General features: G+C 41.0%; 1 protein-coding gene across 1 annotated transcript in view; it reads left to right on the plus strand.

The window, feature by feature from the left end:
• shank3a (SH3 and multiple ankyrin repeat domains 3a) overlaps positions 1-24,212 on the plus strand; it is a 973,942-nt gene that overhangs the window by 763,912 nt on the left and 185,818 nt on the right. Inside the window, exon 17 of the mRNA XM_072562789.1 lies at positions 11,357-11,481. Within this exon, the coding sequence (XP_072418890.1) occupies positions 11,357-11,481 (125 nt within the window). The remainder of the gene's footprint in view (positions 1-11,356; positions 11,482-24,212) is intronic.

The following is a 24,212-nucleotide window of genomic DNA, read 5'->3' on the forward strand; positions in this document are numbered from 1 at the left end:
ACCCTTTGTATATCTACACTTCCAAGTTCTATCATTTCAAAATACACTGCACATTTCTTTCTCCTACCAAAGTGGATCGCCTCACATTTTTCCACATTATATTCCATCTGCCATGTATTTGCTTCCAAATCCTCCTGAATCCACTTTAAGTTTTCCTCATAACATACATTCCATTTAGCTTTGTATTGTCTGAAAATTTGGAAATATTGCTCCCAAATCCAGACATTTTCCAATCAAACTCATCAGAAACATATGACACACCTCTTGAGCTGGTGGGATTGAACCCAGGCTTCCTGGCTCAGAGGGTGACACACCAACTCTGCACCACAAGAGGTCCCATTGTCCCAAAGTCAAATCACTGATACATATTTTAAACAGCTGGGGCCCAAGTACTGATCCTTGTGGTCCCAACCAGTTACCGTCTCTGAGAACAACTCATCTTTGACTCCCTGGTTTCTGTCTGTTCGTCAATCCTTTATCCATGCCATTACATTTTCTCCTATTCCATGAGCTTTTATTTTTCTAACCAGCTTCCTGTGGGAAACTTCATCAAAAGCCTTCTGAAAATCTAAGTGTGGTATGGCAATTGACTCCCCTTTATCAATCTTGTTGGTAACGTCCTCAAAACAAAATTTGAACAGATTCATCAAACATAACTTCCCATTTAGCAATCTATGCTGAATATACCCTGTCAAATCATTATCATCCATGTTGAAGAAGTGGTGGGGGCAATAGTTATTTAACATATCCTTTGCAATAGATTCTAGCATATTCCCTACTACTGTTGTGAGGCTAAAAAGTCAGTAGTTTCCTGTTTTATCTTCTTGATCCCTTTTAAATTGTGAGCTAACATTTATGACCTTCCAATCCATAGGATTCATTCCACAAGCTATAGAACCTTCGAAGATGATTACCACTGCAGTGACTGTCTCTGTAGCCACCTCCTTTAACACTCTGGGATGTAGACTGTCAGGTCCTGGGGATTTATTAACTTTCAGCCCTATTACTTTCTCCAGTATTCATGACTTAGAGATGCCGGTGTTGGATTCGGGTGGACAAAGTTAAAAATCACACAACACCAGGTTATAGTCCAATAGGTTTAATTGGAAGCACTAGCTTTCGGAGCGACGCTCCTTCACCTGATGACGGAGCAGCGCTCAAAAGCTACTGCTTCCAATTAAACCTGTTGGACTATAACCTGGTGTTGTGTGATTTTTAACTTGCTCCAGTATAATCTTCTCACGAATGCTAGTTTCCTTCTTTCCCTCATTCTCCCTAGTCACTTGGATATCTATTTTTGGGAGATTTCCTGTGTCTTGCTCAGTGAAAACAGACACAGAGTAATCATGTAGCTTCTCTATTATTTTTCTATTCTCCATTTCAAATTCTCCTGACTCTCTGTATTAAATCAACATTTGGCTGAACAGTTTCTTTTTGTTTACCAAAAGAACCTTTTATAGTCCATTTTTGTGCTTTTTGCCAGCTTGACCTGGTTCACCTATGTCATGTAGGGAAAGTCTTGCCTACATGTGACTCCAGATCCACAGCAATGTGGTTGACTTCTAAATGCCCTCTGGTATTGCCTAGCAAGCCACACAGTTGTATCTAACTAAGGAATGAAATCGAATGGATCACTCAGCATTGACTAAGCACTGGAAATGTCAATGGTGTGCACAGTAATGTTGACCCTGCAAAATCCTCCTTGCTAACATCTGTGAACTTGTAACAAAACTGAGAAAGGTGTCTTGAGACTAATGACACAAAAGTCAGACAACACTGGAGACACCACTCGCACCATCACTGGGAATGCTTTGTCTCACTAACAGGACAGAACCAGTAAGGTATCAGAACTGGTTTGCAGTCTAGAGAGAGTTATCCTGGGAGTCCTCAACATTGACTCCAGACCACCTGAGGTCTTGTTGCATTAGGGCTAACATGGGAAATTATATGATTATAGTCTATAACCTCCTCCCCTGATTCTTGGCTGATGAATCAGTTCTCCATCATGTTGAACAACATTTGGAGGATGCACTGAGAGTGGCAACAGCAATGTATTCTCGGTGAGGAATTTCAATGTCCATCTCCAAAAGTGGCTCAAGAGACCACAACTGTTCAAGCTGGCCAAGTTCTATAGGATGTTCCTGCTGGACCTGGTTCACAGTAGCTCGTGAAGGAGTCAACAAGAAAGAAAAACGATGCTTGAACTCAGCTTTGCCAATCTACCCATAGCAGATGAAACTGCCTATGAGAGTATCCATGAGAGGAATGACCTTTATCTCAATAAGGACTATATGGCTACACAGTCCTTATTGAGATAAAGTCCAAACCCCACATTGGGGATAACCTCCAGCATGTTGTGTGACACCGTTATTATGCTGAATGAAATAGATTTTGAACAGATTTAGCAACTCAAGACTTGATTTGGGCCATCAGCACTTGCAGAATTATAATCAACCACATGTAATCTCATGGCCGAGTATATCCTACATTCTCCACCAATACAACCACGCCAGGGGCTCGGCACTGGTTCAATAAAAAGTCCATGAGGGTCAGCCAGGAGCAGCACTAGGAATACCTTAAAGTGATGTATTAGCCCTCTGAAGCTACAACACAGAACTGCCTGCATACCAAGCAATCATAATCATAATAAGAACTCAGGTATCCCACAATCAACAGATCAGACCTAAGCTTTGTAGTCACAAATTAAGGTGAAAAATTAAACAACTCTCTTGAAGAGGAAGCTCCACAAATATACCTATTCCTAACGATGGAAGAGCCTATAGGGAGAGGCTAAATAGTCCAAAAATGTGCAGGTTAGGTGAGCACTGAGTATAGGAGTAGGAATTGGAAGGTCATGTGGCTATAGAAGACATTGGTTAGGCCATTTTTGGAGTATTATGTGCATTTCTAGTGTCCCTCCTATCAGAAAGATGTTGTGAAACTTGAAAAGGTTCAGAAAAGACTTATAAGGATTGGAGGATTTGAGCTATAGGGAGAGGCTAAATAGGCTGGGGTTGTTTTCCCTGGAATGTTGGAGGCTGAGGGATGACCTTATAGAGTTTTATGAACTAATGAAGGGCATGGATAGGGTAAAAATACCAAGTCTTTTCCCTAGGGTGGGGGAATCCAGAGCTAGAGGGCATCAGTTTAGGGTGAGAGGGGAAAAATTTAAAAGGGACCTAAGGAGCAACTTTTTCACGCGGAGAGTGGTGCATGTATGGAATGAGCTCCCAGAGGAGGTGATGGAGGCTGGTACCATTACAACATTTAAAAGACATCTGGGTGGGTGTATGAATAGGAAGGGTTAAGAGGAATATGGGCCAAATGGTGGCATATGGGACTAGATTAGGTTGGGATATCTGGCATGGACGAGTTGGACCAAAAGGTCTGTTTCTGTGCTGTACGTCTCTATGATTCTATGACTAAAAACTTGTGCCCCAGAACTAGCCGCATCCCAATCTAAGCTCTTCCACTATAGCTATGATTTAACACCTGTGCAACAAAACATAAAATATCCTGTCCACATTAAGGAGAACATTCTTACCCAACTAATTACCTCCCCATTAGTCAACTTTCAAGAATCAACAAATTGTTGGAAGGTGTGCACGGACAGTGCTATGAAGCAGTACCTCTTCAACAAATACCTGCTCACTGAAGATCAGTTTGGGTTCTGCAAGGCCCATTCAGCTCTTGACCTCATGATAGCCTTGGTCCAAATGTAGAAAAAAGAGTTGAACTCAAGAGGTGGTGAAGGTGACTGCGTGTAATATCATGACATAAATTTGGAGTCAATGAGATTTAGAGGGAAATCACTCTGCCGGTTGAAGTCATATCTGTCACAAAGTAGAATGGTTGTAGTTGTTGAAGGTACAGACATCATTGCAGGAGTTCCTCAGGGAAGTGTCCTGCACCCAATAATCTTCAGTTGCTTCATAAATGATCTTCTCTTCATCATAAGGTCAGAAGTAAGGATGTTTGCTGATGATTTCACAATGTTCAGCATCATTCAACGAACACCATTCATGACCTCTCAGATACTGAAACAGTCGGTGTTCAAATACATCAAAACCAGGAAAACATTCAGAATTAGCATGAGAACTGGTGAGTAATCTTTGCTCTGAATATGAACTAGTTAATGACCAACTCTAACACAAGAGAATTTAACTGTTACCCTGTGATGTTCAATGGCATTATCTCTGTAATCAGCCTGGTGGTTACCATTAACTACATTAACATGATCTGGGCAATATCCAAGTTTTGGCTGACAAGTGGCAAGTACATTCATGCCACCTACATGCCAGGCAATGTTCATCTCCAATAAGAGAGAATCCAGACATCACCTGTTAACATCTAAAGGCATTACTATTGCTGAATTTCTCCAACATCAACATCCTAGGAGTTACTGTTGATCAGAACTGAACTGGACTAGCCATATAAATTCTGTGGCTACAAGAGCAGACGGTAGGCTGGGAATCCTCCCATAAGTAGTTCACATCCTAACTCCCCAAAACCCTTTCACTGTCTATAAGACACAAGTCAGGAATGTGATGAAATACTTCCCATTTGCCTACATCAGAGCAACTCCAATAACATTCAAGAAGCTCAGCATCATTTAGGATAAAGCAACCTGCTTGCTTAGTGTCACAGCCATAAACATTCATTCCCCCCACTCTAGCACCTATAAGACGCACTGCAGAAATTCACCAGCTCTCCTTAGACAGCATCTTCCATACCAAATCTCTCTTATTTAGATTGACAAGGGCAGCAGATACATAGGAACACCAGCACCTGCAAGCTCCTTTCAAAATCACACACTATCCAGACTTGTAACTGTATGACTGTTACTTCAATAAAGCTGGTTTAAAGTCCGATCACATGTATTGCTCATCTCTTCTACAGTTCCTTGTACTCTTTATTTACTCTTGTATCCTTCAATAGAATGTTAAGCCTGTTAGAGGATGGATAGGAGAACTGCCAATGTAGTTTTAAGATAACCAGCCATTTTTATCTTTAAACACATCTCTCCAGTGACCAATAACACACTTGCTTAATATCTGGATTACAGAATTTCAATCTTGTTGAAGTAGATTGAACTTCACCTTGAACTGTGAATTCACCAGCTTCCCAAAAACAATTGCATTGTCTTGCTCTATGTCCACTTTCATTTCAGCCTTTTCCATAGATGACCTGCTCAACAGTAGGGTTATTTCACTTGACACAGCATTGGTGCTGATACACGGGTTTACCCCAGATACATTACAAGGAATTAAAACTCTGTTTTTAGTGATTTAAGCAGGTTATAATGACATAACCTGAAGGAGATAGAATTCTCAAATTCGTTAACCTTATTGCAGAGTATATCATTTAAAGGATCGAAGTAACATTTTAATCCACTATTTAACTTGGAAGAATGCACCAATAATCATACCCCTCAATTTAAATGTACAAATATACAAATTCTCAAAGACACCATCAAAATGACTAATTTGCCTGACTGATTGCATATCAAGACAAAAGCAATCAACGCTAGGCTTTGTTTCCGATAGTAAAATAGCTTTTATTCTAAAACACTTTAACAAGAGCCTATGCAAAAACACCCCAAAACACACAGGCTCAATCAGATTAAGAGAAACAAAAGACACTCATAGACTGAAAAAGAATATAGACGTGGTCAATAATATTCTGGAGATTAGAAGTTCAGAGCATAATATAGAAAGTTATTTTCTCACAGTACTTAGCAATTCTGACATGCTGTTTTCTACTGACTTATAGTCACTCTTTAATTCTATAATTGACCAGATGAACCGCAACCTCTTGTTGTTTTAAAATTCTTCCTTCATAGCTTCTTGCGTTTTCTGTCTTTTTACCACATGGTCAGCAAGGAGGACATGGTTGGTTTCTGTCCACAGACTGTGGACTTTCTTCTCTGCTCCTTGCACTTACAGCTTTTCAACCCTTTGCTATCCGGTCAATCAGAAGACCATTTATCAGGCAGAATTTCCTTAATTCGAAAAATCCTCAGTATTGCTTAGTTTCAGATTCTCCCCCTTAGTGCTTTAAAATCAACACTGTATCATAGAGTTCAACAATTTAAAGTTACAACACTCTCGTGGTACTTCAATTATCGCAGTTCAATTTCCATCTCAGTTTATACTCTGAAAATATGCAACCTCTTCCAACTTCACTCATTGTAGACTTGCATCCATTGTCCAACATAGTGTGACTGAATGAGTCTGCGACTAAAACATTCATTGTTGGGTTGAGTTTCTTGCGATCAGTACAGGTTCCCCTTTTCCTTCTGAACATTCCATATTGTTTGTAATTTCAAAAGCCGTGTTATTCCATTTAGAATAATTCATTGCATAGTGGTATTTTGAGCCACATCTGAAATACATGTTGACCAGACTCTGGATATTCCTGTCATTCATTCTTCTGTGATAGTCCCCAATTACTTTTGTCTGTTGTAATTGCCAAAGATGTCTCTATCATCAGTCCTTTTAGGTGAGATTCCTCTTTCATATGTTTTCAGCCTGTATCTGGATAGTCTCACATTGCCATTACCGTTAATTCCTCTGTTCTTTGTGTTACTGCTGAATATCCAGCTGAGCCGTGTGTGCCACTGGGATTGTATGTTTTTCCAAGAATTTTGTTTTAAGGCTTCTGACATCTGTTCCAAAAGTGTTCATTTGTGAAAATGTAACTATAGTTCGTACAAGAAGTTTATTCATGTTAAATACTTTTATACAGCTAGCAGTTTAAAAGTTATGCGCTGAATTAGGAATCACCGAGTAAAACTTTTGCAGTTTTGCATACAGTCTATTAAATCCAAATATATAGTCTTCAACTGAATATTCATCCTGCTTTCTAAATTTATCAAAATATGATAAATGGCCAGAAGGATTTAATAGGTCAACCTGCTTTTGTATTTTGTCCACAGATTTCAATAGAATTTCCAAATATTGTTGAGTCTAGCTCTGAAACTACTGTACACCCTCTCCTTATTCCAGTAGGAAGTGACAATGCTATTGCTTGCTTTTTTCTTGATGAAGATGTACCCCATGTCCATGCATCCATTTCATTTTACCGTGATTGTAAACATCAGCAGGAAGTTATATCCCAACACTCTTCGGCTAAATAACTCCAATTACAGTCTTCTGTCTGAAAAAAAACTCTTAATTTCCAATCTTCATTACAAGTCAATCACCCCTTTTCCAAAAGTCAGTACAGAACCAAGCCAGTCTGAACAGAAACCAATTCACATTTTTAGATTAGATTACTTACAGTGTGGAAACAGGCTCTTCGGCCCAACAAGTCCACACTGCCCCACCGAAGCGCAACCCACCCATACCCCTAACCTAACACTATGGGCAATTTAGCATGGCCAATTCACCTGACCGGCACATCTTTGGACTGTGGGAGGAAACCGGAGCACCCGGAGGAAACCCACGCAGACACGGGGAGAACGTGCAAACTCCACACAGTCAGTCGCCTGAGGTGGGAATTGAACCCCGGTCTCTGGCGCTGTGAGGCAGAAGTGCTAACCACTGTGCCAGACAGAGATAATTAATCACACAATCTTACCCAGTTCCTTCCAGACACCAATTCCACTGGTTTCCACTTTAGATATTTTATCATCAAAATTTTCAGGGATATTATTGCATATCGTTGGAGCAGGTGGGACAGACTTGTACCCAGGTCTCCTGGCCCAGATTTAGGGACACTACGACTGTAGTCTCTGAAAAGTCCCTTACTCCCTTTTACAGCTATAGAGTTAATGGGTCAATTCGCCCCAATCACCTGTTTGACTACTTATTATATTAATACCCTACTCTAACCTTTTGTAGTCCTTCACATAAACTTGTTGCAGTCCCCTCCATGAACCCATTGTGGTTTCCTAATCTACCATTTTTTAGTCTCTTACAATCTCCAGTTCTATCTCTCTGTGACAATTTAGTCTTAAAAATCATAGTCTCCTCGAGTACCTTCAGTTCATAATCCACTTTAGCGCAGGCCAATCCTGTTTTATACCACTTCATAGTATCCTACATTAATCCATTGAATTCTCAAACCCCACCCATTACAGCACCCTACCAATTTAATCCTATTACAGTCTTGTGTCATTCTATCAATGTATTTTCAATCTGTCTTCATAGAGGAAGATACAAGAAATCTCCCTGAAACAGTCATGATTCAACTGTGCTCCAGTGAAAGTGAAGAACTGAAAGAAATTAGTAGTTGTAAAAATGTAGTGTTGGAGTAATTAATTGGACTGAAAGTTGACAAATCCCTGGGTGCCAATGATCTTCACCTGATAGTGTTGAAAGAGATATGTACAGTGATAGTGAATGGATTAGTGGCTGTTCTTCAATATTCCATTAACTTTGCAGCGGTATTTGCAGATTAGAAAGTTGCAAATATAACCCCACTATTTACGATAGGAGGGAAAGTGAAAACAGAGGACTGTAGATGTGTTAGTCTAGTGTCAGTCATAGGAAACATACTAGAATCTGTTGGAAAGGTTGTAAAAACTGGAAACTTGGAAAATAATTGTCTGCTTGGGCAAAGTCAACACTTATTTATGAAGAGGAAAACTGTGACTGACAAACCTGCTAGAGGGAGAGCCAGTGGAGGTGGTGTATTTGGATTTTCAGAAGACTTGATAAAGTCCCACAATAGAAGTTTATTAAACAAAAGTAAAGGATTGGGGATAATACAGTAGCATAGATTGAAGAGTGATTTAAAAGGCAGAAAATATCCAGTCGGAATACAGAGGAACCTTGATTATCTGAAGGACACGGGCAGGCAGCATTTTGCTCAGTTAATCAAATTCTGGCTAATCAAATGCTGAATAATTGAGGTTCCTCTGTAAATGGGTTATTCTCTGGTTGGCAGCGTGTAACCAATGAGTTACCACAGCATAAGTGCTTGGGCTGCAATTGTTCACAATCTATATCATTGGTTTGGATGTGGGGACTAAATGTAACATTTCCAAGTTTTCAAATGAACAAAATTTGGTGGGAATGTGAATTGTGAGAAGCATGCAATGAGGCTTCCAGAGGACTTAAATCTTCACAATGAACGGGCAAGAGCAGGGCAGGTGGAATATAATGTGGATACGTGTGAAATCTCCAATTTGGTAGGAAGAATGGAAATGTAGCGTATTTCCAAAATGGTGAGAGATTGGAAAGTGTTAATGTCCAAAAGGATCTTTGTGTCCTTATTTATAAGTTACTGAAAGCTAACATGCAGGTACCACAAGCAGTTTGAGGGCAATTGGTACAATGGCTTTTATCACAAGAAGATTTGAATGCAGGAGCAAAGAGGTCTCACTTCAGTTGTATAGAATTCACCTGGGATAACGTGCAGTTCTGGCCACCTTACTTAAGCAGAGATATAATTGCAATGGAGCGAATGCAGCAAGGTTAACCAGACTGATTCCTAAATTGCTGGGATTGTCCAATGTTGAGAGATTGAGGAAACAAGGCTTCTATTCCCTGCAGTTTAGAATAATGAGACAAAATCTCGTAGAAACTTACAGAATTCTCAAGATCAATGCAGAAAGGATGTTTACCTAGACACTAGCTTGTCTAGAACCAGGGGAACACATTCTAAAAGTAAAAGGGAACCATTTACAACTCAGATGAGCAGGAATTTATTTGCTCAGAGGTTGGTGAAACTTTGGAAATTTCTACTCCAGCAAATGATCAAAGCTCAATTATTAAGTAGATTCAAGATTGATATAGAGACTGATATATTTCTAATTTCTAATGGCATTAACAAATATGGAAATATCACCTAGATATGGCACTTAGATGATCAACTGTGATTTAGAATGATGGAGCTGGCTTGAGGAGTAGAATGGTCTACTCCTGATTCTATTTACTCTAATCAGTCTTCTGCTCCACTCATGATAGTCTTCTGCTCTAACCACATTGCAGTCTACTACCTGACACTAATATATCCCTAAAATTCAAATGCATTGTATTCTTCTAAACTGTCCCATTGCATTGCTCCACACTAAAGCATTGCAGCCTCCGACAATACCCTTCGCTATCTCCTAGCCTAAGCCCATTTCAGTCTCCTATGCTACATCTTCACAGTCCCACACTCAAATCCTGTTGCAGTTTCCTGAACCACTCAGTCATGGTTCATTATTTTAATCCCCCACAGTCTCCTATTTTAAAACATCACAGTGCACTCCTGTAATCCTATTGCAAACCTGTTCAGCCATTTGATCTGCTATTCTTAGCATATTATAGATCTTTACTAGTTTCCTCGCACTCTACTCCAGCCCCTTTGCAATCTCCGAGTCTACCCATTGTAGACTTCAATTCAGTTGCAAAACATTCTGTTACGCTCTTCTCTCTCAGTTCCCTTCTCTAGTCCTAGTTCACTCTCCTACAATATCCCATTACATTCTAGTCCTCTAACCCATTGTAGTCCTCTGTTGAAGCCCCTTTTCAATATTCTTCTCTATCTTATTGCAATTTATAGTTCAATTACATTGAAATCTCTCACATCCCCATTCTTCCCCATCCTTCACAGTTTTCTGAAATACTCCATCATGGTCCCCAACTCTAAGGTAATGCAGTTTTTTACTGTACTCCAATGTTTACCTCATTGAGACCTTCTGTTCTGATCGCATTACTGTATTTTATTCCAACCTGTTCCATTCTCCTCGGCTAATCCACTGTGGCTCCCTACTTAACTCCAGTTGCATTCAGTCTCCTAGTCTACAAGTTCCCTACTCCAAACCAATTGCACTCTCTTTCTCTAAGCCATTCCAGTTCTCTCGTCTAACCCATTGCAATTTTCTGTTTTCATCCTATTCAATTTCCCTTCTCAAATCCATTGTTGTCCTCAATTGTAGACCCTTTGCAGTCCAGTACTCTACCCCAGTACAATTCCTTATGCCACCTCTTTTGTCTCCTACTCTACCTCGTCATATACTCTCATTTTCTCCCCCTTTAAAGTGTGAGATTTAAAATTAAGTATTTCTAATTGAAATTAACATGTTTGATCTGCATTCTGTTTTGCTGTCTTCATAAGTCAATGGGTAGATCTTTCCAAATTTGCTTCTACATTTCTATCAATAAGCTGACCTAACCTATCAATGTAAACACCTTTATTTTAATCAACTATCTATCAATAATCATGCCAAATAAGAACAACAATATAATAACATGAATAATAAGTATATTTATTTAGCACTATTAGCATCTCAAAATGTCTTCAGAATGCTTCAAAATTAAAGATGAGAGAAAATCAAGACTGTAGAAGCACTCAGTAAAATGAAGTAAGAGAGTCAGCAAAAGCGAATGTAATTGATTTATTTAGACTGTTTCTTTTTATACAGCGGAGACTCCAATTGAAGAGTTTACCCCCACACCAGCATTCCCAGCATTGCAATACCTGGAATCTGTGGATGTGGAAGGAGTGGCATGGAAAGCTGGACTCAGAACGGGAGATTTCCTGATTGAGGTAAATATGAGCTCCTCCAATTAAAGGCTAAAAGTCACAGAAAATAAGTCTTGGACCAACTTTATTTTTATCTGAAGAGGCTGTACAATTGGGGGAAACTGATACTTAAAAACATTTTGATGATTATGAAAATAATTGGTTCTAGAAAATTTTTATCTTCTGCATTAGCATTGAGTGTTATCCTGCTTACCTGGGATGTTAACTAGAAGCTGGAATGTTATGCTGCTGGCCTTACAGCCTAGTGTGTTGCGTCAGTGTTTATCAGCTCTAGATGTTGTCTTTTACCTTACTAACCTAGACAATTGCCTAATATCAGGACTTAAACAGTTAATGGTAGGGCTTTGAGGAGTGTTGTCAAACAGTGAGACCTAGAGGTACAAGTACATAGTTCCTTGAAAGTGGCATCAGAGGTAGACAGGTTGGTGAAGAAGGCATTTGGCACACTTGCCTTCATTGATCAGGATCGAAAAGCACAGCAGGTCAGGCAGCATCCGAGGAGCAGTAGAGTCGACATTTCAGGCATAAGCCCTTCATCATGAATGCCCACCATGAATTCTCTGACTTTCCAGCATCTGCAGTCCTCACTTTCTTCTATTCATTGATCAGAGCATTGAGTGTAGGAGTTGGGACATCATGTTGCGGCTGTACAAGACATTGGTGAGGCCACTTTTGGATTACTGCTTACAATTCTGATCGCCCTGCTATAGGAAGGATGTTATTAAACTGGAAAGGATGTAGAAAAGATTGATAAAGACATTACCAAGACTGGAGGGTTTGAGTGATAAGGAGAGGCTTGGATTTTTTTTCCTAGGAGTGTAGGAGGCTGAGGAATAACCTGATAGAGGTTTACAAAATCATGACAGGCATAGATAAGTTGAATAACCAAGGTCTTTTTACCAGGGTAGGGGAGTCCAAAACTTGAGGATGTAGGTTAAAGGTGAGGGAGGAAAGATTTAAAGATACCCAAGGGACAACATTTTCACACAGAAGATGATGCATATATGAACAAACTGCCAGAGGAACTGGTAGACGCGAGTACAATGACAACATTTAAAAGACATTTGGACAGGTACATAAATAAGAAAGGTTTAGAGTGATACAAGTCAAATGGAGGCAAATGGGACTAGGTCAGTTTAGGAAACTGGTCAGCATGGATGAGTTGCACTGACGGAAGGGTCTCTTTCCATGCTGTATGGGTCTTTGACTCTATCTTTCTATTCTCTTTAGTGTTGTTCTAAACTAAATGCCACCTAGCATTTTGCTATTCTCAAATGTTTATAAAATCATAATTAATACACAGAAGATAAAAACAATGGGTGATATGCAAGGACCTAGTGAGGGCTTAGAATAGATATGTTCCTGTAAAAATAGATGGGACTTCCAAAACTAGAGCTCCTCAATGTCACAGAGTGGATGTCAGGAAAAAGTGAAATTCATGTCGGATGCTGAAAGCTCAACACTGCAGAAAGCTTGAGGAGAATAGAAACTGTGCAAATTGTCCAAAGACAGGTAATACCTATCATATACATGATATTTGTAGAAGAGCTTTCAAATTAATACTATTTTCCAGCTTTTAGTTCATATCTCCACAGATTAGCATATTGAGTGCATATCCAAACAGGACCGGGTTGCCACAGGACTGAAGAATACCTCATTAATGCTTTACAAGAAGAATGGTAGGGATAGGCTATGGAAGTATAAACCAGTTAAACCAACATCAGTACATCAGTAGTAGTAGGGAACCTATTGGAGAAAATAGGTGGTTCAGTGGTTAGCACTGCTACCTCACAGCACCGGGGCCCGGGTTCAACTCTCAACTGTGTGGAGTTTATACATTCTCCCTGTGTTTCCTCCAGCTGCTCCGGTTTCCTCCCACAGTCCAAAGATGTGCAAGCTAGGTGGATTGGCCATGGGAAATGCAAGGCTATAGAGATGAAGTAGGTCTGGGTGGGATGCTCTTTGAAGGGTCAGTGTGGACTCAGTGGGTCGAATGGCTTGTTTCCACATAGTAGGGATTCTATGATTCCAAAATAGTGAAGGAGAAAGTTAATCTCAACTTGGAGAGGCAAGATTTGATCAGGGATAGGCTGCACGGCTTTGTCAGAGGGAGGTCCTGTCTAACCAATCTGGTGGAATTTTTAACAGAGATGAAGAAGTGTCTAGGTGAAGGCCGGGCAGTTGACGTAGTTTATGTGGATTTCAGCAAGGCCTTTGACAAGGTCCAACATGGGAAACTGATAAAAAAGGCAAAGGCACATCAGATTAAGGTGAACTTGGCAAAATGGATCCAAAAGTGGTTTAGTGGCGGTAGAAGGCTATTTGTGTGACTGGAGCCCAGCACGCAGTGGCATAGCACAGGGATCATTGCTTGGTCCCTTATTGTGTGTGAAATTCATAAATGATATAGATGAGAGTGTGGAAAGAATGAGCAGTAAGTTTGTACATTAGCCAAGTGTTGATGGTGAGGAAGAAGGTGTTAGGTTTACAGGAGGATATAAACTGGTTGGTCAGATAGACAGATCAGTGGCAGATTGAATTTAACTCTGATAAATGTGAGGTGATATACCTTGAAAGAAGAAACAAGACTAGGAAAAACTTAATGAATGGCATCTAGGAAGTTCAGAGGAAGAGGGATCTTGAGGTGCTTGTCCCAGATCCCTGAAGCTAGCAGGAGAGGTTATTAGGATAGTTAAGATGACCAATGGGACACTTGCCTTTATCAATATAGAGTATAAGAGGAGAGAGGTCATGTTGGAGCTGTACAGAACTTTGGTTAGGCCACAGCTGGAGTACTGTGTGCAGTTCTAGTCACCACAATATAGAGGTACAGGATTCACCTGAATGTTGTTGGGATGGAGCACTTCAGCTATGAAGAGAGTCTGGATAAGCTCAGGTGATTTTCTTTGGAGCAGAGAAGGTTGAAGGGAGAACTGATAGATGTGTATAAAATTATGAGGGGAATGCTCAAGCAGCTGTTCTCCTTAGTTGAAGGGTCAAGAACAAGGGAGAAAACTTTTAAGATGAAACTCAGCAAGTTTAAAAGGTTTTGAGGAAAGGCCTTTTCGCGTGCGTGTGTGTGTGTGTGTGTCTGTGTGTGTGTCTGTGTGTGTGTGTCTGTGTGTGTGTGTGTATGCGCGCGCCTGTGTGTGTGTACATTCGTCCATCAATCTGGAATGCATTGCCCAGGATGGTGGTTGAGCTGGGTAACCTCACAACCTTTAAAAAGTACATGAAGCACTTGAAGTGTCATAATATTCAAGGCCTTGGGAAAGTGGGACTTGTGTGGGCAATTATATTGTTTTGGTGTTACAGACTTGTTGGACCGAAGTGCATCTTCTGTACTGTAAAATTCTATGATACATTAAATCTATGCCCTTTACTTATCAGTTTGAGAGTGAGAAAGTTAAATCTGAGATAACTGTGCTAAACTTGATAAAGGATAATTACAAAGGAATGAAGGTAGAGTTGACAGGAGTGAACTCAAAAAGATGTTAAATAGAATTGTGATTGATGAAGAATGGCAGGTATTTAAGAAAGTAGTTCAGGAATTGAAACAAAGATATATCCCAATGAGGAAGAAGGACTCTAGAAAAGAGATAAAACAAACATAATTAAGCGAGGGTGTTAATATTAGTATCAGATTTAAAGAACAAACATACAATGTGGCAAAGATTAGTGCTAATTCAAAGATTATGAATTTAAAGAAAACACGGCAAAGATAAAAATAATAAAACTCAGAATATAAATTAGTGCATAACATTGAGAATAAAATCTTCTTTAAATACTTAAAAAGAGAGGGACCCCTTAGAGAATAAAGCTGGGGAAATAATAATGGGGAACCAGGAAATGGCAGAGGAGTTGTATAAATAGAAGATACAAATAGCATTCTAGAAATACCAAAAAATCAAGGGCAAAAGGGAGTGAGAAAATAAATACAAAAGCTATTACTAGAGGGAAAGGTATGAAGGAAACTCATGAGGCTTAAGGCTGATAAGGCCTGATGACTTGCAATCTGGGATATTAATTGAAGTTTCTGCAGATCATGGATGTACAGATAGTAACTTCCAAGAATCCTTAGATTGTAACACACTCAGTCAAAATAGGATAGAGCCAAAACAGATAAGTTAGCTTAACATCTGTCATTGGGAAAATATTAGAGTCTATTATAAAAGGCATGATAGCAGAGTATTTGGAAATCTACAATATCATCAAGCAGAGCCAGCATGAAAGGGAAATCATTCCTAAAACGTTTTATAGAATTCTTTACAAAAACTAACAAACAAGATAGATAGAGGGGAACCAGTGGATATAATAGATTTAGATTTCAAAATGGCATTTGATAAGGTACTAGATATAAGGCTACTCAATAAGACAAGATCCCATTGTGTTACGGGTAGTATATTAACATGGATACAGGATCAGCTGACCAATTGAAGGGATAACTGAGGCATTTTCAAGACAGAAAACTGTAACTAATGCAATGCTACAGGGATCAGTGATAGGGCCACAATTATTTACAATATTTCTTAATGACTTGGAAGAGGGAAGTGAATATACTATCATCAAGTTTGCAGATGACACAAAAAATAGTTGAAAAGACACATGGTGATGTTGACACTTGGCATTTAGAATATAATGTGTGAAAGTATGAGATTAAACACTTTAGCAGGAAGAATTGAGGAGCTAAATATTAATTAAATTGAGAAACACTGAAATCACAGAACAGAGGGATTTGGGGATCCTTATGCATAAATCACAAAACTGATTATACAAGTTCAGTCGGTAAAAGAGAAGGCAAATGACATGTTGGCCTTTATTTCAAAGGGAATGGGTTATAAAAATGTGGAATTCTTGCTAATTGATCCAAAGTACTAAGTAGACCATAGCTAAAATACTTTAACAGTTTTTGTTCCATTATCGAAGGAAAGATATGCTGGCATTGGAGGCAGTCCAAAAAGGTTCAGTAATTTGTTCCCGGGCACGGAGGAGTCCTTTTCGTTTGAGGAGAGGTTAAAAAAGGTTGGGCCTAATTTATCACAATGCTTAACATATCCACTGTATCAATCTGAAATACTGCCCCTATTAATAGAGAAAAAGACCTTGAAACTGATCAACTGCTTACTTAACTACAGAAACCTTTATTAACCAGTACCTATGGGACCAGGAGCATACTAGTTGATCAAATGTTCCAGATAATCAGGAGGTCCACATAATTAATGTAAAAACACATATTTAGTAACAGAAACGTAATGCAGGGGATGTATACATCACTATTATACTTTATTTACAGTATGAATCACTTAAATGATTATGCAATAAGGAAACTTACTGGTAGAGAGCCTCCTCACTCACACCTTCAACTGACCACTCTAACGTTGTGGAGACTGCGATACTGCAGGTATATAATTTTGCTGGTTTATCGAGAGTGCTGGTTCATAAGGTGCCGGTTAAAACAAAGTTTACTCACTGAATCAATGCTTTCAGGTTTCAACTCTCACACCCATTGTTGGCCTCGAGCTCCGTCTCGTAGACCAGTCTTTTTAGGGAAGAACATCATTTCCTACCTCACTGAAACAAATTCCCTCAGTGACCAAATTCCCACGTTTCAATCTGTGACTAGAGACATTCAGTGCTAAGTTGCTTACTTCTTGCCCACTTCCCAACTCAGAGCATTTTTCTTATAGTTAGTATTTGATAACATTGGCAACTGCTGAGGTTTGAGAGTAGACAGAAAAGGCACAGAATGTACCAAGCCAGTCTAATAGTGGTGTTGGATCAGATTGACTAAAGATGTACCTAGTTTTGGTTTTCATTTGTGAACCTCAGTCGTGAGTGATGGTCAAAAATTCAACTATATGTAACATTACTGTCCTGCCCAAGCTAATCTTATGCTGATGTGGCATCCAGATTAACTTGATGTGGTTCTGACTGGGATGTCCATGCTTTTACTTAGGATGGACGTAATATTGCTCAAGTCATACAATAACCTTGGATCCATAAGTATAATTTTCTGCTATAGAGCACTTTCGACACAATGAAATGTCCAAAGGTACATTATAGAAGCATTATCAAAAGGAAAGCTGGTGGCAAGCCACAAAAGTCATCATTAAAGAGGTAGGCTTTAAGGAGCATCTTCAAGGAGCAGAGAGGGTAAAGAGGTGGAGAGGTTAAGATGAAAATGCCAGAGCTTGCATTCTAGGCAGTTGAAGGTACAGTTGCTGAGGAAGGAGTTAGTAAAATAAAGCAAAGAACTTGATGCTGGAAATCTGAAACAAAATCAGAAATTGGTGAAGAAACTCAGCAGGTCTGGCAACATCTGTGGAGAGAAAGCAGAGTTAACATTTCCAGTCCAGTCACCCTTCTTCAGAATGGCTGTGGATGTTAATAGGGTAGTAAGGACCAGGGGACCCTATTGGAAAAAGGGGTGAGGGCAGAAGTGCAGGAAATGGATCAGATTCATCTGAGAGCCCTGTCCACCAGGTGGCAAGGAATCAACGGTTAAGGAAACAGGCGAAAATGTCTGAGGACCCCCACCCACCCCACCCCACCCCACCCTCACCCACATGCAGAGAGTAGCATCTTCACAACAGATATGATGGAGACAGAGAAAGAGATATTGGAATGGAGTCACTACAGGAAGCAGAGTGTGAGGATGTGTATTCCAGGTAACTGTGGAAGGCAATGTTTTGTTGTGGATAATGGGGTCCAGCCTATCCCCAGAAATGGAAACAGAGATTTCTAGGAAGAGAAGGGAGGAGTCAGAGATGGACCACATGAAAGTGAGAACAGGTTGGAAATTGGAAGCAAAATTTCTCACTTTTTCCAGATCCAGACAAGAGAAAGAAGCAGCACCAATGGTGTCATCAATGTACCAAAGAGAGAGTTGTAGGGAGGAACCCGATAGGATTGGAACAAGGACTGTTCCATGTATTCTAAAAAAATGGGTATAATTGGGGTCCATGCAGGTAGCCACATGTGGCCACTCCTTTGACCTAGAAAGTAAGAGGAATGAAAGGAAAAGTTATTCAAAGTGAGGATAAGCTTGGCAAGGTGGAGGAGACTGGTGGGGAATGGGAATAGCTGAGGCCTTTTCTCCAGGAAGAAGTGAAGAGCCCTAGGATCATCCTGATGGGGAGGTGGGCATGTAGAGGGATTACACATCCATTGTGAAGAGAAAGCAGCTAGTGCCCTTGAATTATAGGAAGGATGTAGGAGCTTTAGAGAGGGTGTAGAGGAGATCTACCAGAATGTGGCCAGACTGGAGAGCATGTCTTATGAAGAAAGGTTGAGGGAGCTAAGGCTTTTCTCATTAGAATGAAAAAAGATGAGAGATGACTTGACAGAGGTGTACAAGATGATGAGAGACATAGATAGAGTGGATAGTCAGATACTTTTTTCCGAGGGCAATTGGTGGAAGGTTTAGGGGAAATGTCAGAGGTAGGTTATTTGCAGAGAGAGTGGTGGGTGCATGGAATTCACTGTCAGCAGTGGTAGTAGATACACGAGGAAGATTTCAGCGACTTTTGGATCGGCACATCAATGATAGTTAAATTAAGGGGATGTAGGTTAGTTTGGTCTTAGAGTCGAATAAAAGGTCAGCACAACATCGAGGGCCAAAGGGCCTGTACTGTGTTGTACTGTTCTATGTAAATGGAAATTCTGAAACTAACATAAAGTATCAGGAGAATCATGGATGTAAGTTGGAAGGGACTGGACAACAGGGGAAGAAATCAATTCAAGGTAAGAAGAGATAAGTTCTGTGGTACAGGAACGATGGGTTTGCCCAGGCAGTCCTAGTTATGGATTTGGGAGGAAGGTAGAAGCAGCTGTATGGGATTGGGAAACTATGAGCTTGAAGGCTGGTGAGGGTAGATCCCAAGATAAGATGACATCAGTGAGCATTGCAAATTTAATAGCCTGGTGTTCGAATGTGGAGTCATGGTCCATGGAGAGATAGGAGGAGGTGCCTGAGAGGTGACACTTAACCTTCACAATATACCGGTCAATACACCACTCTTGGCAGTGGACATTGAAATCCCCCATAGACAATACTTCTGCACTCTTGCTAGCCTCAGTTTCATCCATCAGGGAGGAGTACTGATGCATTACCTGAGGGAGGACAGTACATGGCAAACAGCAGGGGGTTTCCTTCCCCATGTTTAAGCTCATGAAATGAGACTTTGTGGGGTCTGGAGTCAATGTTGAGGCCTTCCAGAGCAATTCCCTCCCAAATGTGCACCACTGTGCCACCACTTCTGCTGGGTCTCTCCTGCCGGTGGGACAGGATATAACCAGGGATGGTGATGGTGGTGACTGGGACATTGTAAGATTGCTTGAATATGACTACGTCAGGCTGTTGCTTGACTAGTCTGTGAGACAGCTCTCCCAATTTTGGCACTTGCCCCCAGATAGAACATATAGAACATAGAACATAGAACAATACAGCACAGAACAGGCCCTTCGGCCCACGATGTTGTGCCGAACTTCTATCCTAGATTAAGCACCCATCCATGTACCTATCCAAATGCCGCTTAAAGGTCGCCAATGAATCTGACTCTACCACTCCCACGGGCAGCGCATTCCATGCCCCCACCACTCTCTGGGTGAAGAACCCACCCCTGACATCTCCCCTATACCTTCCACCCTTCACCTTAAATTTATGTCCCCTTGTAACACTCTGTTGTACCCGGGGAAAAAGTTTCTGACTGTCTACTCTATCTATTCCTCTGATCATCTTATAAACCTCTATCAAGTCACCCCTCATCCTTCGCCGTTCCAACGAGAAAAGGCCGAGAACTCTCAACCTATCCTCGTACGACCTACTCTCCAATCCAGGCAACATCCTGGTAAATCTTCTCTGCACCCTCTCCAAAGCTTCCACATCTTTCCTAAAGTGAGGCGACCAGAACTGCACACAGTACTCCAAATGTGGCCTAACCAAAGTCCTGTACAGCTGCAACATCACCTCACGACTCTTGAATTCAATCCCTCTGCTAATGAACGATAATACTCCATAGGCCTTCTTACAAACTCTATCCACCTGAGTGGCAACCTTCAAAGATCTATGTACATAGACCCCAAGATCCCTCTGTTCCTCCACCTGACCAAGAACCCTACCATTAACCCTGTATTCCGCATTCTTATTTGTTCTTCCAAAATGGACAACTTCACACTTGGCAGGGTTGAACTCCATCTGCCACTCCTCAGCCCAGCTCTGCATCCTATCTAAGTCCCTCTGCAGCCGACAACAGCCCTCCTCACTGTCCACAACTCCACCTATCTTTGTATCATCTGCAAATTTACTGACCCACCCTTCGACTCCCTCATCTAAGTCATTAATAAAAATTACAAACAGCAGAGGACCCAGAACTGATCCCTGCGGAACTCCACTTGTAACTGGACTCCATGCTGAATATTTACCATCTACTACCACTCTCTGACTTCGACCGGTTAGCCAGTTTTCTATCCAATTGGCCAAATTTCCCTCTATCCCATGCCTCCTGACTTTCCGCATAAGCCTACCATGGGGAACCTTATCAAATGCCTTACTAAAATCCATGTACACTACATCCACTGCTCTACCCTCATCCACATGCTTGGTCACCTCCTCGAAGAATTCAATAAGACTTGTAAGGCAAGACCTACCCTTCACAAATCCGTGCTGGCTGTCCCTAATCAAGCAGTGCCGTTCCAGATACTCGTAAATCCTATCCCTCAGTACCCTTTCCATTACTTTGCCTACCACAGAAGTAAGACTAACTGGCCTGTAATTCCCGGGGTTATCCCTATTCCCTTTTTTGAACAGGGGCACAACATTCGCTACTCTCCAGTCCCCTGGTACCACCCCCGTTGCCAGTGAAGACGAGAAGATCATTGCCAACGGTACTGCAATTTCCTCTCTTGCTTCCCACATAATCCTAGGATATATCCCGTCAGGCCCGGGGGACTTGTCTATCCTCAAGTTGTTCAAAATGTCCAACACATCTTCCTTCCTAACAGATATCTCTTCTAGCTTATCAGTCCGTTTCACACTCTCCTCTTCAACAATACAGTCCCTCTCGTTCGTAAATACTGAAGAGAAGTACTTGTTCAAGACCTCTCCTATCTCTTCCGACTCAATACACAGTCTCCCACCACTGTCCTTGATCGGACCTACCCTCGTTCTCGTCAATCTCAGGTTTCTCACATACGCATAGAATGCCTTGGGGTTATCCTTGATCCTATCCGCCAGGGATTTTTCATGCCCTCTCTTAGCTCTCCTAATCCCTTTCTTCAGGTCCCTTCTGGCTATCCTGTATCCCTCCACTGCTCTGTCTGAACCTTGTTTCCTCAACCTTATGTAAGCCTCCTTCTTCCTCTTTACTAGACATTCAACCTCCCTCGTCAACCAAGGCTCCCTCACACGACCATTTCTTTCCTGCCTGATCGGTACATACATATCAAGGACACGTCGTATCTGCTCCTTGAAAAAGTCCCACATTTCCACCACATCCTTCCCTGACAGCCTATGCTCCCAACGTATGCTCCTCAAATCCTGTCTTACAGCATCGTAATTTCCCTTCCCCCAATTGTAGAAACTTCCTTGTTGTGCGCACCTATCTCTCTCCATAACCAAGGTGAAAGTCACAGAATTGTGGTCGCCATCACCAAAATGTTCACCCACTAACAAGCCCACCACTTGTCCCGGTTCGTTACCGAGTACCAAATCCAATATGGCCTCCCCTCTGGTTGGACAATCTACATACTGCGTTAGAAAAGCTTCCTGGACACACTGCACAAACACCGCCCCATCCAATCTACTTGATCTAAAGAGCTTCCAATCAATATTTGGGAAGTTGAAGTCGCCCATGACTACGACCCTGTGGCTTCTGCACCTTTCCAAAATCTGTTTCCCAATCTGTTTCTCCACATCTCTGCTGCTATTGGGGGGCCTATAATAAACACCCAACAAGGTGACTGCACCTTTCCTATTTCTGACTTCAGCCCATACTACCTCCAGAGGCAGATCCCCCTCAAACTTCCTTTCTGCAGTAAGGATGTGAGTAAGTAGGACTTTGCAGAGTTGTCAGGGCTGTTTCTGCTGCTGTCTTTTCCAATTCCTAGGTCGATGCCAGATGGTCCATCCGGTTTCACTTTTTTATTGAGACTTTGTCATGACTGATGCAACTGAATGGCTTGTTAGGCTATTTCAAATGGCACTTGAGAGTCAATCACATTGCTGTGGGTCTGGAGTCACATGTAGGCCAGATCAGGTGACAGTGATTAATTTTCTGCTTCATTGCCACTTATCTGCATTATTTCCATATCCCTTTATGTTATGTGTCTCCAGAAATCATCCAGTTTCAATCTTGAACATGCTCATGATAAAGCTACCACTGCCCTTTAGGGTAGAGAATATCTAAATATTCTTCTTGATCAACTGCCTGCAGTGAATGAACAGCTTCTCTGGAAATACGTAGATGTTCTATGATTTTAATGATGTATCTGATCACTCACATTTACTGAATATAATGAAAACGACAACTACTCTACACAAGTTCTAAGCTGCCAGTTGGGTTAATATCTGTTGAGAGCATTGAATGTTTGCACTCTGACTGACTCTCCATTACCCAGTTCTGGCAATGATTTGTCAAGAAGGATCAAAACGTTAGCATAGCTTTCTCTCCGAAGTTGCTGCGACACCTGCTGAGTTTATCCAGCAATTTCTGTTTTTGTTTCAGAACTTCAGTATCCGCACCTCTTTGTTTTGTAATATCAAAATTAATTTTGGCTTCTGCCCATTTCAGTTTGATCTTGTCACTTAGTATTTCTGGCTTTGGTTGTTTTTGCACAATTGGGCGAGTAATTTGCATGTGACATGACATTGCTTTTTTGTACTGAACCACTTTTCAAACCTTCCAAATATCTATTTCTCAACTCAATGATGCTTTGTATCAAATTCTATTGTTCAAATTCTGCATAAACCCATTGGCAATTCTCACTGCCTGTTCAACATTTTTATTTGACTGGGGAAGACGTAGAGGCAGAAACATTGACGTAGAAACAAAAGTGAAAAGTAGGTCACTCAACCCTTCAAGATTGCTCTGCTACTCCATATTCTCCTGGCTATTCCTCTATTTCAATGCTGTATTTCTGCTTTCTTCCCATACCGTTTCATTGCTTTCGTCCCTATAAATTTATGTCTTTATTGAATATATTCAGTGACAGCCTCCATGGCCTTCTGTGATATAAAATTTCACAGGCGCACTACCCTATGAATGAAGAAATGTTTCCCCATCTCAGTCCCAAATTGCCTACCCTGTATCCTGAGACTGTGGCAGCTGGCTGTAGAAAACAGCCTTCCTGCATTTAGACTGCCCATCTCTGTTAGAATTAAATGTTTCAATTTTCTAAACCTGAGTGAATACATGCCCAGTTGAACTCAAACCTCATAGGACAGTCCCACTCCTGGTTGTCCACCTGGTAAGCCTTCCCTGAACTTTCTCTGTGGCAAATAGATCCTTCTTAGGCAGGGAGATCAAAACACCAGGTCCAAGTCAGGTCCAGACTGACAGATCTTATGCAGGTACAAAGTGGGATTTTAAAGATGGCACAGGCTTAAGAGATGCCGGTAAATTTTGGAACAGCCACTGATTGGAAGGGCATGAGGTAAGATGGGGCTGAAATTGAAAGTGAGAGGTGCCATGAGGTGGGATAAGTAATTCATGCAGCAAATTTGATTAAGATACAGC

This window comes from Chiloscyllium punctatum, chromosome 44 (genome assembly GCF_047496795.1).
Source record: "Chiloscyllium punctatum isolate Juve2018m chromosome 44, sChiPun1.3, whole genome shotgun sequence".
Taxonomy (NCBI): domain Eukaryota; kingdom Metazoa; phylum Chordata; class Chondrichthyes; order Orectolobiformes; family Hemiscylliidae; genus Chiloscyllium; species Chiloscyllium punctatum.